Raw genomic sequence first — 18,261 nt, 5'->3', positions numbered from 1 at the left:
TTTCTATTTTTCAGTATTTTAAATATATTGAATATATTGCACTAAATTTCATATATATATATATACATATATATGTATAATTTTTCTTCATATTGGTGTGGATAGATTCCTAGGAGTGAAATTACTGGCTTAAATTTTTAATGATGCACATTGCCAAATCACTTTTCAAAAGCAATGTATCAATTCACACTTTCAGAAGCATAGTTAATTATCATTTAGAAAGGTCTGCAGTCCTGATGATAGGCTAAAGTGTTATATCATTTTGGTTTATATTTACAGTTTTTGATTAGCTGAAGTGCTTTTTTCTATTTTCAAAGTTTGCCCTTTAAAAATTACTATAGAAAGTCTTAAGGCAAATAGACAATTCATTATTGGTTTTCATCAATTTGACTTTCTGCTTGACACCTTGCATACACATAGGTAACGGGTCTGATTTAGTTGTCAGAGATATGACAGCACACTAAGGTAAAAGGCAGTTGTCACTATATGGGGTTGACTGTGTGGTTCCATCTGTACGGATTCCAGTCTAACTTTCATATAGAATAATGGCATTGATGTTCTCTATAATTTCATTATATTTTATGAAAGATCTATATCCAGGAAGACAATACCATATGAGTTTGAGGAAGAGGTGGTAAAGCTCTTCATTATTTAATTTTGTGCTGGGAAGAGATATTTTATAATAACTCAGATGGATGAAAGGGAACTTATTAAAATGCTACATAAAACAATTCTTCCCAAAACTCCCTGACTCTGAAGGTAATGAAAGATGCAGATGGGTCAAGATGACTCATGCTTGTCTTATTGCTGATGATGAAATCAAGAAGACTAAGGCCATGAGTACCTGAGTAGAGTTCATACTTGATAACCACAGCCGGGAAAATTTGGTGAGTTCTCAAAACCATCTCTGGATACAGCTGATCCATTATAAAATCCATCCTTCAGAGTGTGCATGCTTTCCTAATTCTTATAATGACACCATCACCCTGAGGATTTTATAAGAGGGATGATTTGGGATAATCTGGAATTATTCTTTGGATTCAAAGGGCAAATAAGGCAGAATCTGGCAAGGCTGCAAGGTGAGATCACGAAAAACCATCGTGCAAACTAGCTCTTGGTCATCAGGACTAGTGGAGTCCCCAAAATGACTGCCTGCTTCTAGGTCTTATGAATAGTCAGTCTTCAATTGCTTCAAGGATCTGGGTCAGGGCCAGCTGTTCTTCAGAGCATGTTATGTAGGAAAAATCTTAAAAGATGAGCATAAGAAAGACTCCAAGACATTGCATCTTGACTATTTGTGGCCTTAGAGATGCGTTCAATGTGTGCTGCTAACCTTGCAGAGCTCAACTGATAAACTATGTGTAATTTGCCTACACTATTTTCCTTTTCCTTCACATTTCTCCTGTTTCAACTAATTGACCACATGGTTGTTTCTTGCAAGGTCACACACTAGGTGAATGTGACTGGCACCCCTGAGGCACACTTCCTGGACTCACATTATGAAGTCCACGTTCAAGTATATGCTCTTTAGCCAACCACCTAGAAACCTATAATTTTGCCAATAAAAATGAAGCAAAAAAAATAGTAAAAAAATGAAGGAAAATGACATCCTCCAGAGGGACATGGGGTATAGAGGCAGAAATGAGCTTCTGACAAATTCTGTAAATACCTTTTTTTTTTTTTTTTTTTTTGTCTTTGGCTGCTTTTTGAGAAGAACTCAATCTAGAGAACTTCTCTTTGGCTTACAATGTTCTCTGCCCTTCAGCTAATTCTGCAATTAAACAGGGGCAAACTAAGTCTGGCTTCGAAGGGACTTAACCTCCAGGCTTTAATTTGGAGCAAACAAAGCATTTATAGCAGTTCTCCTCTGGCGGTTGCAGAATATTAGCACATTGCTGAATATTTAAAATCAAGGCATGTTTCCAACCCCAAGGTCTGTCCCCCAATTGATAAATCTCTTTTTATTAAATGGACTTTAATTACTTAATAATTAGACCTTCCATAGGAGAAGATGTGGATCCTGATAGTCTGCCAACAAGGCTAGAGGGCAAATCAGAAGAATATGCCATTTTCAGATTAGAATTTAAAAGAAGAAAAGAAGCCCATTCTGGGGTGCATGGGTGGAGGAGAGGCCTTTCTAGAAACTGTGAGTCTTGGCAAAAACCTGGACTGAGAAATTCTTTGTTTCCACTTTCGCTTGAAATCCAAATTCATTTAGAATTGAATGAATGAAAGTGCAAGTCTAAGATATTCCAACTTTCTTTCTGCCTAGATCTGATGGGAAGATTTTTCTTAGTCTGTGTGGTGCATGTATGCATGGTTGGAAGCAGAGGGATAAATTATTGTTCTCCTTATTTTAATTCCAAAAGCCTAACACTATTGAAGTCCCTCCAGATTTTGTAGCTTTTCATTCATTGCTATAGTGATTTTTTTTTACCTCTTTCTCCCTCTCTCTTTTTTAGCATCATAAAAGAAAAACTCAAGTGAAAAATGTTTGCTGTTTTTGCTATTAACATTTCTCCTGCCTTGGTGACAGCAAACATTTTGGTTATGCCTTGGATCTGAGGACATTTGTATTGGTCTGAAGGAGAATGGTGGCTATTGCCCAAGCTGTCCCAGGGGATGGAGGCTGGCCCTTATACCTATGATAACTTTGTTCCTCGGAACACTGATTTGAAAGAGGAATGGAAAATTTTGTTCAAACTATCTACTGTTCTCAATTTAAACTTACGAGATTTAGGTCACATTTTCATACATGCATTAGGCATAGACCCCATTCCCTAGTCTCTTCAAATGAAAGGCTCTAAGGTTGGGGAAACTTGAGTCTGAATATTAGCCTCAGCTCATTCACTTGTCCTGAGGAAATGAGTGCTTTCTCCCTCTCACCTTTTATTCCTCCTTACTTATTGCTGTCTCTCTTAGACTTCCCAGTGGCTGGGGCTGGAATTTTGTGTGAACTGACTATCCTAAAAATAAGACATATTTTTCCATTCAACAAATATTTGATGACCAATTATTTGTCATTCATTGTGCTAAAGTGTTCATAGTCCAGGGTAATTAAAACTGAACCCTGCTTTTATAGAACTTACCAGTTAGCCAGGAAGATAGATATAAAGTATATTCCACCATTAATTAATAACAATGGAAGAAAGTGGTACAAAGGAGACTTATTATAGGAGTAACTGGTTTTATCTGGATTCAGGGAGACCTCTGTGGGAGGGGAGAATCTGATGCTGAATGGGTGCTGTTAAATCCCAGATATTTAAGGATGGTGCTACCAAAGGGATAAGAAGAGTAAAAGTTGGTTAGTGTTCTAGAAATAAATTGGTATTATGGTATTTGATAGAATTTAAGCAGCATTTAACAAAGAAACATAGACAATGAATCATTTTAGTGTTAAAATAGTATAAGATAATAAATGAGGGATTCTTTAAAGAAATCAAAATAAACAGGGTGAGCCTGTTCCTCCACAGTAATCTCATAATGTCTATATCTCTTGCTAACAACATTTAATGCTTACTGTATAATTATAATTCGTATTGTTGACATCAATAAAATTTCTGATGCCAAAGCCCAGGCACTTTTAGCATGTATTAGTTACTTATAAAATTGGAATTAAAAATGTCTGTGTTTATCACTTCCAGAGCAGGTGATGAAATGGAGCTTCCATATGTGTCTGATTTTTCCATATGTAAAGCAAAATGTTATTTTCTTTTTATAGTTCACCATTATTAATAGGTTCCTACTTTGTTAACACATGGAAGAGCAGATAATGTCTAAACCCGCAAGTTGACTCATGTGTGATACTGATTGTCCCTAGATTTAATATTGCAATGGCATCCTTGGCCAGGCTAGGTATGAGGATAGGAACCTGGACTACCGTCCTTACATGCAACAATCTTGACCTCTTAAGATGGAAGCCCTCTGAGAGTACCAAAATAGGTTATGTACTGTTTTTAACAGTGTGGTGCTTCAGGTTGAAAATGAGGAATTCCATGTAGGGAGAATCCTATAGTTGTCTTTCTGAATGTGCAGGAGATTGTCTCCAGGACACACCTTCAGTTAAAAAAAATCAAAATGTTCAAGTCCCTTCTATGAAATGGCATAGTATTTGCATGGAACCTACACATATCTTCCCAAATACTTTAATTTATAACACCTAATGCAGTATAAATGCTATGTGAATAGTTGTTACACTGTATTGTTTAAATAATCATGACAAGAAAGAAATCTGTACATATTCAGTACATGTGGACCTTCTCAGTACAATTCTTTTTCCTGAATATTTTCAATCTGTACTTGATTGAGAATATGGAAGTGAAATTTATAATTACAGAGAGCCTGCTCTATTCACTAAATGGTTTACCTAGTTCTGAGCTGCTGCCAGGGGAGCTAGAATAGAGAATCTTGACATATATAAGGAATTCTCTGTGAGGCACTTTCACCTAGATTGAAGAAATAAGGTCTTTTAAAAAGTATAATAATTCAGCACTAAATATTTTTTAGATAATCATACCACAGTGTACTCATTTGGAAGAGTTTTGCTTTCATACCAGTTATATAGAGAAGGTAGAGATAATCATAATACTTAAAAAATTGTCCTGAGCCTGGGGTGTAATTCAGGGGCATAGTATTTGCCTAGCATGTACAAAATCCTGGGTTTAATCCCCAACACTGCAAAATTAAATATAGAATTGTCTTCACGATTAAATGAGTTAATTTATAAAGGGTTTTGGAGTAGTGATATTATAAAACTGAGGCCTGCCCAAAGTCATCCAGCTAAAGAAAAGGTGAAGTGGGAAAATGACCACAGGTAATCTGGCACTAGGTGTATGCCAATGTGTGTTGGGAAGTTATAGAGTCTGAATTCAAACCCAATTTTCAAAATGTGAATTTTTTTTTCAAAATATTTAGAGTCACATAGACTCTCAACAAATATTTATGTATGTTGTTTTCTTTCCTTAAATATTTGCTATACCCCGTGGAAATAAAATGCAGAAAACAACACAAACATGCAAACACTTTTCAGACTTTTATTTATAGACTCTGTTATAGTATCTGTAAATTATGAGCACAATAAAAATTTAAAAGGTAAAGAGATGATTTCCAGCAAGGCTAGGAAAATGGTGATTTTTTTTTGTTGTTGTTTGTTTTTTTATTCAATACCTTGAAAGTAACTGCAGATTTCATAAGTAGATGTTAGGGGTGGGGGTGTGCCTTTTTAGAGGAAGCACTATGAGAAGTGCAGTCCAGAGGAAGCCATGTTTAAAAGGGTCTAGGTAAGTTAAATATATCTGAGAATTATTTTGCAAAAGTTAAGATGACCCTGAAAGGTACATTGTTCTAGATTCCTGGGTATATAATTAAATAAAACCCAGCCTTGGGGGGATAAGATAATACCAGAAAATTTGGGGAACATTAGTTTTGAGCAAAGCAAAAATGTAGGTGATTTAGGAACACTGATGTTTTGACAGTGTTTGAACTTTCTTTGAGTAAAGAGAGGTAGGAAATTGGTTGCAATGGATCCAACATGTTCTGATGAGTTCTCTGCTGATCAGAGAACTACTTTTTTCATTATGAACTACTTAAATTTATACCTGTATGAAGAACAAGAATCATTGGTATTAGATTAGAGCATTAAATGACTCTTCTAAATATATTTTATTCTTATGAGTTAAATTGAAACTAATATTCATTACTAAATGTCCATACTGATGCAATGAAATGCAGCACTAAGCTGATAGCCTATAAATTCTTCTTTTGAGACTTGGTGGTTTGTGACACCTTCATGATATGTCAGTGCTAAAATTTAACCCTGTGTTGGGACTGTTAATTCAAACCACATACGGTCTTGTAAACTTAGGTTACTTCTTTTGTTGTGAAGAGTTTAATTTGTAGAAGGAAAATAGGAAAGTCTACAAATCACTTTTTAAATTTTCCATTATGACAAATAATCGACTATTTGAAAGTTGCATTGTGTACTGCACACATTGCATTGTTAGCTTTTAAATAGGATACAGTTCTGACCCTAGTTTATTAAGATCTGAAATCACCATAGAGTGCATATTGAATAAACATGCAGAGAAAGAGCCAGTTCCATTAAGTCTAATTATATTAATATTCAATCTCGTGCCTTGTGTATGTTTCTTCTAGCCAGATGAAATTTACATAGGGAGACGATTGTTGAATATTATATGAACTACTTCTTTATATTTCAGTCTATGCTCTAGAATTTATTTGAAAGTCCATTTTTGAATGCTACAGATAGTCAGATATAAAATAAATGTTTTAAATTTACCCAATTTGTGGTCAAGAACCATATATATGAATATTTATTCTTTATCAAAATACCTAAAATATTTTATTCTGCCATACAGTTATGAAATATATAACTTTTTGGGTATGGGAAAATTATTCTCAATTTTATTTAATTCACTACAAAATTAAAAAAAAACTCACAGGGATGAAGATGAAAAAGAAAACTATCAAATAAAAAGTCAGAAATTTGTAATTTGTTGTCTGTCATAAACCTTACATCTGCCATTATTTTTTCCAGTTTTGCTGTGTGTAGTATGTGCAAACCATCCCCTGTTTAAATATCAGTAGTAGATTAACATATGTTTTCCTTTTCTTTTGAACAGACTTAAACCATATACTGCAAACAACCTAGAAATTGGACTTTGAACGATGAGCCAGGGTATAGCAAATTCATTTTGTTTTTCTCTTAGTCAGTAGGTCTAGCCAAGGTATAGATTAGTTCTTCTGATAATCAAAGAAAAGAATGGAGTTAGGCAAGTGACTGGCGCCCTCTGTAGTTGTATCTGTATTGTTGACCCAGGTAGCTCAGCGGATCCGAATTACAGAGTCTGTTTTGGAATCATATCAGTATTTAGTGCCTATATATGTTGACTACATTTCAGTTGATACATTAAAATTTGTATCAATATTAAGGTTCTTGCATCAATCATTCTTCTTAAAAAATACCTTAATATTGCATCTTCAGGATTTAGACTTGATTTATGCAGGTATTGATATAATGATGGCAGCCTTCAGCATTCCACATGTGATACTAATGTAATTTTATACTTTTGGATACAGTTATGGTTCAAAGACTCTGATCACTGCATGAAACATGAAATTCTACGTTCACCTAGGGAAAGAAAATTCTCTATAATATTTCTTATTGCTTCTCATATTAAATTACAATGTGGTTTGACCCAGGCCATTTTATGTTTGTCTTTCTGTCCCCAGCAAAATTTTTATCAGTTTATAGGGAAATTAGGTTTGGAGAATTAATGGACCCAAGTTCAAACAAACAGTAGTTAAAATGGAACACAATAGAGTTTGTTATCGACTAAATGTTGATAGAAGAAATCAAAACTTTCTGACTCATTTAAGCCCAGACTTGGGAAATTTTGACATAATTAAAGTAAATCTATAAAATAAATACCACAATAACATAAAATGTAATTAGTAAAACTTGATACAAACTTGAAATTGATGGATGAAATCAAGTTATACTATGAAATGTACGTACAATGGAAACAGTACCAGCAAGATTAAAATGAAGTTGGAAATATCAAAATATAACTGTGATGAATAAAAAAGAATCATAGATTTAAAATTATCAGGTACCATAAGCTCTAGAAAATAGAATTGCCAATGATTTACCAATGATAATATGATTTATGTAAATGTGTTTGGTTGCAATCATCAAAAAGTAATGAAGGTTTTCATAGTCAAAGGAGTAGGTTCACAGATGTCCATAAAAGGGGTTCAAGAGGGTAATATGGCAATATCTTTTGCCCTTTCTGTATACTAACATGATGGAGAAAGATTCTTGCCATGCTTAGGCTTAGTAGCCAGTTTCTTTTCTATTTCTCCCTTAATTTTCTGTCTGTAAGAATGTATCATTTTTCATATATTATTTCATATGAACATCATAGCGGTCATGTGAGTTAGCTATTATTCCATTTTTATAGCTCAAGAAATGAAACAGGTTACCAAAGGATGCATAAATAATAGGTGTCCAGCCAAAACAATAAAAAAAAACATACTCTTCTAATTTCAATCCACTGTAAACATATCTGGCAATACTGGTGATTATTAACCTTAAGCAGTGTACACATAAACAATTGTTCTCTGTTCTTATAATTGGCAGTTAATATTACACATCCTTCTTGAAACTTCCATAGGTTATGCTGTATGGCCAGTCCTTCATGAATTCCCATGACTGCACAGCACTTTGTTCAAAGTTGGGTAACTAGAAGAGCATAGTACAGGATTCAGAACAAGGTCCTGTTTGTAGGATTGCCATATAATAACTAGTGTGTTGAAATTCATTTCTCTGAGCCTCAATTTCCTTATCTGTAAAATTAAAATGGTCTTAACCTGCTCTGTGTATTTTTCAAAAAATAATAAAAAAAAACAAGCAAGTAGAGATAAGTGAAAACATCTTCATAATTTTTTAGCCATGGAACCTACCTGTAGCATCGGATACCTGATGTGGTAACATATGAGGAGCAAATGAGATAGATAGGATATGAGAAGATCCATTATAAGATATAATTTTCATAAAAATTCAAAGTGCTATTATTTTTATTGATGATTATTGTGCCTCATCAGAAAGATTTATCCCTTCTTCTTTGTTTTGCCCTTAGGACCTCTGAGATTCCTTTCCCAGACAGAATCTGTCACTGCGTTCATGGGAGACACAGTGCTCCTCAAGTGTGAAGTCATTGGGGAGCCCATGCCAACCATACACTGGCAGAAAAATCAACAAGACCTCACTCCAATGCCGGGAGACTCCAGGGTGGTGGTCTTGCCCTCTGGAGCATTACAAATCAGCAGACTTCAACCAGGGGACATTGGCATCTATCGATGCACAGCCCGGAATCCAGCCAGCTCAAGAACAGGAAATGAAGCAGAAGTCAGGATTTTATCAGGTATTTCAGTGCTCTTTGTTCCCTTCAGAATGTATCCTCTGGAATAGGTCAAACAACAAATTTTCCTTCAAATATCTTGTGATTGCTTTATATTCTAGAGTGTGCATTGGGTTTGTAGTTTATGATTTCTTTTTTCTCGCAGAGGCACTCCATGAGGGTACACCAAAAGCGGTTATTATTTTTCCATGTCTTGTTGAAATTTCTGGAAAACCAGGTTTATACTTTGGTTTCATTCATTCTTTCATTTACCCATCCTGTTAATGTTTAGTGCATGCTGCTTTGTGTAGAGCCCATTCCTGATCATTTCTTGTGTATTGTTTCATTTTTCTCTGATAACAGAATGAGAGACCTTTGCTATCCTCATTTCCAAAAGATGAAAGACAGGATTAGTGAGACTAAGAATCATCCCTAAATTGATATTGAGCAATCATCTACCCATTCATTTACACACTCATTCCTGAGAAGCATTGTGCAAAGCACCAGGGAGATAGCAGTGAATAAGACTGACACAGAGCCTGGCCCATTGAGGTTCTGGGTGAACACAGACATAGAAATGATCACAACAAAGTGTGATTCATACTGTGATAGGGAACATTATTTCCTTGCATCTCTTCTTTTTTCGTTCTCTTCTCCAGTTAATTTTTGACTGACCTCGTTGTCCTCTCCTAAATGATCAGAGGTTGGAATGAATGCTAAGGTCTCTTCCTTTCAGTGACTGCTGCTCTCACATGTCTATGTCATATCTACTTTCTCATTTATTCCCACTGCTAAGGCTTGGGTAGTCTCACTCATGTGAATCACAAACAGGCACGCACTTGAGTAATTGGGATGAACTACTCATCAAAGCACCTAGATGTTGGCTTCTCTCTCTGTACCCTGTGTGTTCTTATCACAGATATTTCAGTTATGCAGAGAGTAAGTAATTTTTAAAACAAACTAGCAAATTGGAAATTTCCTCATAGTGCTTTAAATAAGGACATCTTTAAAACTTCTAACTTTTTTGTACATTCCATCCTCCATTAGTTACAAAGATATTGACTTAAATGTGTTGGTAACTATTGGTATGATGGTTATATTCCATCTACCTTGCAGTAACTGATGCAAATGTAGCATTTATTCTGAACACATGCACGTAGCTATTTAGGTATCCATTACATTCACAAAAGTTTTAAATGCTTATATTCTTATATCCTTAATAATGCATCTGTTGAGTCAATCAGATGGGAAGCCAAGATAAGCCTCACAGAAAACTGGAAAGAATATGTTTGATTATGTTAGTATGCTAGAGGGGTCTGTTTTCCAGTGGTATTAAGGAATCTAGGTGGACTAATCAAATATTCAATTTAAAATGGATTTTGAAAGACACAAAGGCATAATCATCCAATCGCCATTTACTTTTATTTGTTCACTTTGTAAAACACATTTGAATTGTAATCCATGGAGATTTATTTAAAGCCGCGTTGGTAATCTGGCTAAAAACAGGAAAGTGTTAGTATATGCTGGAGGCAGATAGGTATTTCTTCCATAAATGGAAACTAAATTATTTTTAAAAAGTAACATCTAATGAGAATTGTTGTCTAAGTTCTGTGAATTCGCATATAACTTTCAAAGAATCATGGGCAGAGGCAATACACATGCACATTATTGTCATACTTATTACACATATCCTATGCCCTGTTTTGAATACCATTGACCACCTAATGTGCTTGATCTTTGTCCTAAAGTTTAGTAAGTTGGCTCAGAGCTGATCTACATAGATCCACAATAAGTACAAGACTCAGTGAGAGGATGAAGGATTGAATGCTCAAGCCTAGCTTTTCTCAGTTGCTTATTATGGTTCTCTCAATTTAAAAATATTTCTTTTAAAATTAATTTTTATTGCTGCATAATAATTACACATAATAGTGGGTGGGGTTCATTAGGCCATATGTGAACATGCACATAATGCAATTTAAGCAGCCTCATTCCCCAGCACCTTTCCTTTCCCTCCCACCTCCCTCCGCCTGATCTGCTGCTCTACTCCATGAATCTCTTATTTTAAAATTCATGTTAATATTTTCTGAATAAATTTCCACTTTCTACAGGCACCAATTGAAAGCAGTACTAGATTATATACACATATTATCCATCCTATGCTCTAACCCCTACAAAATTGGAAAGATGGGGTTACTTAAATAGAAACCCATCATATTAACAACATGACATAAAAGCATTAAAAGTGACACCAGAATGGTCAACCCTCAAAAAATTTATATTCACTTAAAGTATCATATTGACTGATGAAATTATTTCATTTATAAGGACTCACCCATTTTTAATAGAGTAAGTTAGAAGTAAAGATTGTAATGGATTTTAAAAAAATAGCAATAACAACACACTAACCATTGAGATGTTTTCAAGTGTCTTACTGTATGTGTTGGGGAATATATGATGGATTGGAACAGCCATTGTGGTTGTCAAGTTCACTTTATTCATGGTTCATCACATCTGAATGCCCAGCAGCAGATTGAATTGCAGAATTATAAATCTGCTTTGGGCACTAGGTTGACTAAAATAACTGCCCCATACACTGGAATTCTTATTTCAGTTTTCTTAATAGCCTAATTGAATTGCTTAGTTGGTAATTCAATCTATTGTTCATTTGTTTAACTACAATTAGATGACTCTGGACTCTGTATAGATCGGAACTAAATATCTGTATAACTCACGGCAGTGACTTTTAATGGAATGAACTGGACTAAAATATATTTTGAATGATTTTTCTCTATGGTATTTATTTTGTTGAAATAAATATTAATAGAGACCTCAAGAATGAATCTTATTTAAAAGTAAAATTCTGTTTTTAATCTTAAAACAAATAGTTTCATACTTTTTTCATCACTAAGAATTTCTCACCAACTCAGTATTGTATTAAGCTTTTTATATCCCTAAATATTATATTTTAAAATTAATTACACTCAGACCTTAGAAATATTGCAGGTTCAGTTCCAGATTACTTCAGTGAATATATAGAACAAATTACACAATGTTTTGAATTCCTGGTACATATAAATTATTTTTAAACAGTAGTATATTTTATTAAGTGCGTACTAGCATGATGTCCAAGAAAACAGTGTATATATTTTAACTAATAAATACTGCTACAAAATACCAATGATCATCTGAACCTTCAGTGAGCCATTATCTTTCTGTTTTGGAGTATTTTGCCTCAGTGTTGATAACTGTTGACTCACCGGACCAGTAGTTAGTTGCTGAAGGTTGGAGGGGCTATGGCAATTTTTTAAAATAAGACAGTGGTGAACTTGGCCTTATACTAATTGATTGTTCCTTTCATTAAAGTTTCTCTGTAGAAGGCAATGTTATTTGATACCATTGCATATGCAATAAAGCTTCTTTCAAAACAGAGTCATTCCCTCTAATCCTGCCCCTGCTTTATCAAATCATGTATGTAGTATTCTAAATCCTTGGTAGTAATTTTAATAATGGTCACAGCATCTTCCCAGAGGTAATATCCATCACCACGAGACACCATTTTCTTTGTTAAGCCACAAGAAGCAATTCCCCATCCATGGAAGTTGTATCACGACACTATGGCAGTTCAGGCACATTTCTAAGCATGAATTTTAATTCTAGTTTCCGTACTATTTCCATTCCTTACTATTTCCACCCCATCTGTAGTTACTTCCTCCACTGAATTGTTGAACCTCTTAGAGTAATCCACACAAGCTGGAATTAACTTCTTCTCAGATTGAGTTATGTTGATATTCTCACTTTCTTTCATGAGTCATGAATAGTCTCAATGCTATATAGAATGATGAATTCTTTCCAGAAGGTTTTCAAATTATTTTTCCAGATCATCAAAAAATGTCTCACTCTCTTTGCTAGACTGAGGCCTTATGAAATGTATTTTAATTAATAACAATAGAAGGAGAAATTGCTCCTTGCTCTATGGATTGCAGATTGTGTGTTGTGTTATCTGTCATGAAAACATAATTAATCTCATTATACCTCTTAATCAGAACTCTTGGGTGACCAAGTGTATTGTCAATAAGCAATGATATTTTAATATTTGTAAGGAAGTCCCCCACCTGGGTGGTAGTCCTTAATGGTGGACCTCAAATATTCAGTAAACCATGTTTTAGATTATCATGCAGTCACTCGGTCCTTTGTATTAGTTAGAGAATTATATTTGTACATAGTGGCTGGGTCCATTCCTCTATAATCATACATGCATCAAATCTGACCTATACCATGTCACTCCTCACCCCCACCCAGCCCTCCACTGCACTGATCCTTCCCTTGCTCATTCATCTATCCATTCTTGACTGGAGCTTTCTACACACACATAAAGGTAAAATTCCCTGTGGCACATTTATATATGCACATAATATAATTCTGTTAAATTTATTCCACTTTTTCTCTACTTTCTCATCCCTTTTGCCTCCCTCTCAATCTCCTTATTCCACTTTCCTGATTTTTCCTATATCCTTATGATGTCTGATCCCTTTCTTTTCCTTGTTTTGCTCTAACTTCCGTATACAAGAGAAAATATCCAACCTCTGACTTTTTGAGTCTGGTTTGATTCACTTACCATGATGTTCTCCAGTTCCATACATTTACCAGAAAATGCCATGATTTAATTCTTCTTTATGGCTGAGTAAGACTCCAGTGTGCATATATACCACATTTTCTTAATCAATTCATCTATTGATGGGCATCTTGGCTGATTCTATAACTTAGCCTTTGTGAATTGTGTTGCCATAAACATTAAAGTGGCTGTATTGCTATAGTATGCTTATTTTGGTTCTTTTGGATAAATACCAAGGAGTGGGATAGCTGGGTCAGATGGTGATTTAATTCACAGTCTTTTGAGGAATCTCTGTATTATTTTTCAAAGTGGTTGTACTCATTTGCAGTTCCACCAATAATGTATGACTATACCTTTTTCCTTACATCCTCATCAGAATTTATTATTATTTGTATCGAGAATTGCCATTCTGATTGGCTTAAAACATAGTTTTGATTTGCATTTTTCTGATTGCTAGAAATGTTGAACATTTTTTTTTCATTTATTTGTTGACTATTTGTGTTTCTTCTTTTGAAAAATGTCTGTTCTTTTGCCCATTTTGTGATTGGATCGTATTGTGTGTGTGTGTGTGTGTGTGTGTGTGTGTGTGTGAAGTTTTTTAAGTTCTTTATATATCTTGGCTGTTAATGCTCTGAGCAGCAGGTTGGCAAACATTTTCTCCCATTATGTAGGTTCTCTCTCCATGCTCATAATCATTTCCTTTGCTATGCAGAAGCTTTTTAATTTGATGGCACCCCACTTATTGATTCTTGGTTTTATATGTTGAGCTTTGGGAGTTCTATTAAGGAAGTCACTTCTTACACCTACCTATATGATAGAGTTTGATCCTACATTTTATTCTAGCAGTTGTAAAATTTCTATTCTAATTTTCAAGTCTTTGATCACTTTTGATTTGACTTTGAGCAGTTTGAAGGAGAGGGATCTAGTTTCCTTCTTTTACATATGGATATCCAGTTCTCCCTGCACCATTTGTTAAACAGGCTATCTTTTCTCCAATATATATTTTTGATACCGTTGTCAAGTATCAGATGACTGTAAGTAAGTATATAGATTTGTCTTTGTGTCCTCTGTTCTATTGGTTTTACTATTCATTTTCATGCCAACACCAGGCTGATTTTGTTACTATAACTCTTCAGATCAGGTACTGTGATGCTTCCTGCATTACTATTCTTGCTCAAGAGTACTTAGATTATTCTGGATCTTATTCTTCCAAATGAATTTTAGGTTGTTTTTAAACTTCTGTTAAGAATGTCATTGCTATTTTGATGGGGTTTGTATTGAATTTATATATTGCTTTTGGTAATATGGCCATTTTAATAACACTAACTCTGCATCTCCAAGAACAGGGAAGATCCTTCCGTCTTCTAATCTCTTTTTAAATTTCTTTCTTCAGTGTTCTGTAATTTTCAGCATAGAAAATTTTTACCTTTAAAATTTTTACCTTTTTGGTTAGACTAATTTCCAAATATGTTTGTGTTTTTTGAGGTTATTATGAATGGAATAGATTTCCTTCTCAGCAGAATCATGGTTGGAGTAGAGGAAAGATTTGAATTATGAATGTTAATCTTATATCTTGCTCTTTTGATGAATTCACTTACTAGCTCTAGAAGTTTTATGGCTTTTTTGGGGAAGGGGAATAGATGTAGAAGATATACCCAGAGATTTATCTTCAAACAAAGATAGTTTGACTTTTTCTTTTCCTCTTTTCATTTCTTTAATTTCCTTCTCTTGCCTGGTTGCTCTGGCTAGAGTTCAGAGAATTGAATTGAATAGAATTGGTGTCATCCAGTCTTTGTTTTTCCATGTACACAACAAAGGCATAGTAGATTCTTTATTGTTTTCAAAGGGTCCTAAGATTTTCAGAAAGACAAATGAACATTGATTTTAACTTAAATCACCAGCCTCATTAACACCTAATGAGAGAGTCAGCTTAACCTTTGAAAGTTTGAAGCTGGGCATTGACATTCCCCCTCTAGCTATGAAAGTTCTAGATGGCATCCTCTTTCAAAGAAAGCCTGTGTCACCTGTTGTATAGTGCAGCTGCCTTCTGCAGTTGTTTGTGCTGGACTTCTGAGTGCCATACTCAGCTTCTGAATTAAACACTTGCAGCTATAACTTGAACTTTCATATTATGGAGCCAGTTCTTTCCTTAAACCTCGTGAGCCAAACTTTTCTGACCTCAAACTTTTCTGACCTCAAACTTTTCTTCCATGATACCCACCTCTACCTCATCTCTCAGTCTTCATAAAATTGAAGAGAATTCTGGCCTTACTCTGGATTAGGATTTGTCTTCAATGAATGTTATGGCTGTTTTTAGTTTTCTAGTCAGAATGATGGAACTTTCTTCAGGTCCTCAGTAAGGCTGTTTTGCGATTTTATCATTGCTCTGTTCACTGGTATCACACGTTTAATTTCCTTCAATAACTTTTTCTTTGCATCCACAACTTGGTTGCCTGGCACAAGAAGCCTTATTTTCAGCCCTTCTCATCTTTGGATACACCTTCCTTTCTAAGCTTAATCATTTCTAGTTTTGATTTAAGGTGAGAGATGTGCAATTCTTCCTTTCACATGAACACTTAGAAGCTGTTGTATGGTTATACATAATTGGCCTAATTTTGACATGGTTATTTCTCAGGGAATAGGAAGGATGGAAGGGAGGGAGAGAAGGGGGATGGGCCAATTGGAGGAGCACTTAAGAACACACAACATATATTAGTTAAGCTTGCTGTCTTATGGGCATTGTTCATGGCATCCAAAAGAGTTACAATAGTACCATCATGCCAGATGAAATAATTAAAGCCTTTTCATTATTATTTAAGAATTATGAAAATGTGACAGAGACATGAAGTGAGTTCATACTGTTAGAAAAATGATGCTGACAGAATTAGAAGACCCAGGGTTGCTACAAAACTTTAGTTTTTAAAAAAGAAAAAGAAATATCATTATCTACAAAGTAAAGAACAGTACAACAAATAGAGTTGTCTATACCATTGCTACAATCAATTTTTATAGTTTATACAAAGTAATGACCTCTAGGGGACACACTGTCTTCTTTGTATTTATTTAGTTTACTAACTTATTTATTGTCCTTCTGGGGATTGAACCTAGGGCCTTATACATGCTAGGCAAGCACTCTGTAATTGAGCTACATATTGAGCCCATTTTATTTATTTGTTAAATTTTAAGATAGAGTCTTACTAAATTGCCTATGCTGGCCTTAAACTTGCAATCCTCCTGCATCAGCATCCCCAGTAACTGGGATTACAGATGTGCACCACCACACTGGACTCCAACATTATCTGCTTTTAAAGTTGACCTTCAAGTCAGGTATTTAATTCACGTGCCCTATGACTAACATTAGACAGGAAAGGGTCAATTCAGGGAAACATACCTAGTTGCAAATGAACATGGTTAAGGAATGAATCAATTGTATGTGAAAAATTTCTTTCTAGAGAGTTACTCTTCTAGATCATAAGTGATAACTGTAGTGTGATCACAGTACTTGATAAATGTGGAGTGAGAAGTTGAACTCACAATATGGAGAACCTTGAGTGCTATCTCTAGGAATTGAAACTGGATTCAATTAACTTTATTGATGGTTGACAGTTTTTGAACATTTTGGAACAACAGATACCCTGGCAAATATACACAGAAAAACAAAAACAAAAATGAAAAACAAAGCAGATTAATGTATTACATTTTAATGTCTCATTTTTCATATTTTTCACTACTTTGAAGGATTTTTTCTATAGTTTGCTTTTTTTTACAGTTTGCTTTTTTAAAGACAGTTTTGAATAAACTTAGCCTTTCATAAATTTAAGGTTAATCTCTGTTCCTTTCTTATATATACTTAGAAAAGGGAGTATGTGATCATATTATATTTAAACCATGTAAAGTACAGGTTTTCTAGATATTTTATCAGATTTAATCTAGATTACATGAAAGGGTCTGCCTACTACCTAGAATCCATTTCCATATATCCTGCTCATATTGAGTTAATATCATTCAGTTAATGAGTATTTCAAGTTCCCATTTTGATTTATTATTATAATAAATGATTAAAAGCATGAGGCCCAACACCAAACTAAGTACCGATCTTGTTTTCATCACTTACTAGTTGTACAGTTTAGAACAAGTTACTTGAGCCAAATTCTTTCTTTATTTGGAGTGCCATATATTTCATAGGGTGGTTTCGAAGGTTAAATTTGGTAGGCCAAGTAAAATTCCTAGAATTTTGAAATCTTAGGTATTATATCTACTTGGCATTTTAGAACTTATTCAATCTTCAGAAAATGTTTTCTCATGTCAATATTATTTACCTACTAATACATTACCTGATTTTGACTCTGGGTATCTGAGTGTGCTTTGTCAACTGACAGTTACTTATCCACACTCCATCTAGTTTTGCATTTCCTTTTCATATCTAAGAGGAACCAGACTTCTCTGCCATTATTTCCTCTCTAACAACTCATTGCTACATGGTTTTCACCCTTGTGTTTCCACCAATATTGTTTTTTCTGCAGTAAGATACAGTGCTAGGGATACTACCTAAGGAATGGGAGTCCAAAGTTAAATAAGCTTCTAGCATTTGATATTCAGTAGCCATTAGCAATTTACTGAATCCTCTAAAATCCTTAATCTCCTTTCCTGTTAAGGGAAGAGGGTTGGACTCAGTCAGGCTTTTCAGATCTTTCCACTAACAAGGACATAATGTGTTATTTCATTCTA

At 34.5% G+C, this 18,261-nt stretch overlaps 1 protein-coding gene across 1 annotated transcript in view; it reads left to right on the top strand.

Annotated features, from left to right (window-relative positions):
* The window catches only part of Dcc (DCC netrin 1 receptor), a 1,066,901-nt gene that overhangs the window by 496,564 nt on the left and 552,076 nt on the right, over positions 1 to 18,261 (top strand). Inside the window, exon 3 of the mRNA XM_027949033.2 lies at positions 8,661 to 8,945. Within this exon, the coding sequence (XP_027804834.2) occupies positions 8,661 to 8,945 (285 nt within the window). The remainder of the gene's footprint in view (positions 1 to 8,660; positions 8,946 to 18,261) is intronic.

Source organism: Marmota flaviventris, chromosome 16 (assembly GCF_047511675.1).
Source record: "Marmota flaviventris isolate mMarFla1 chromosome 16, mMarFla1.hap1, whole genome shotgun sequence".
NCBI lineage: Eukaryota > Metazoa > Chordata > Mammalia > Rodentia > Sciuridae > Marmota > Marmota flaviventris.
This window is presented reverse-complemented; position numbering and strand designations above follow the sequence as displayed.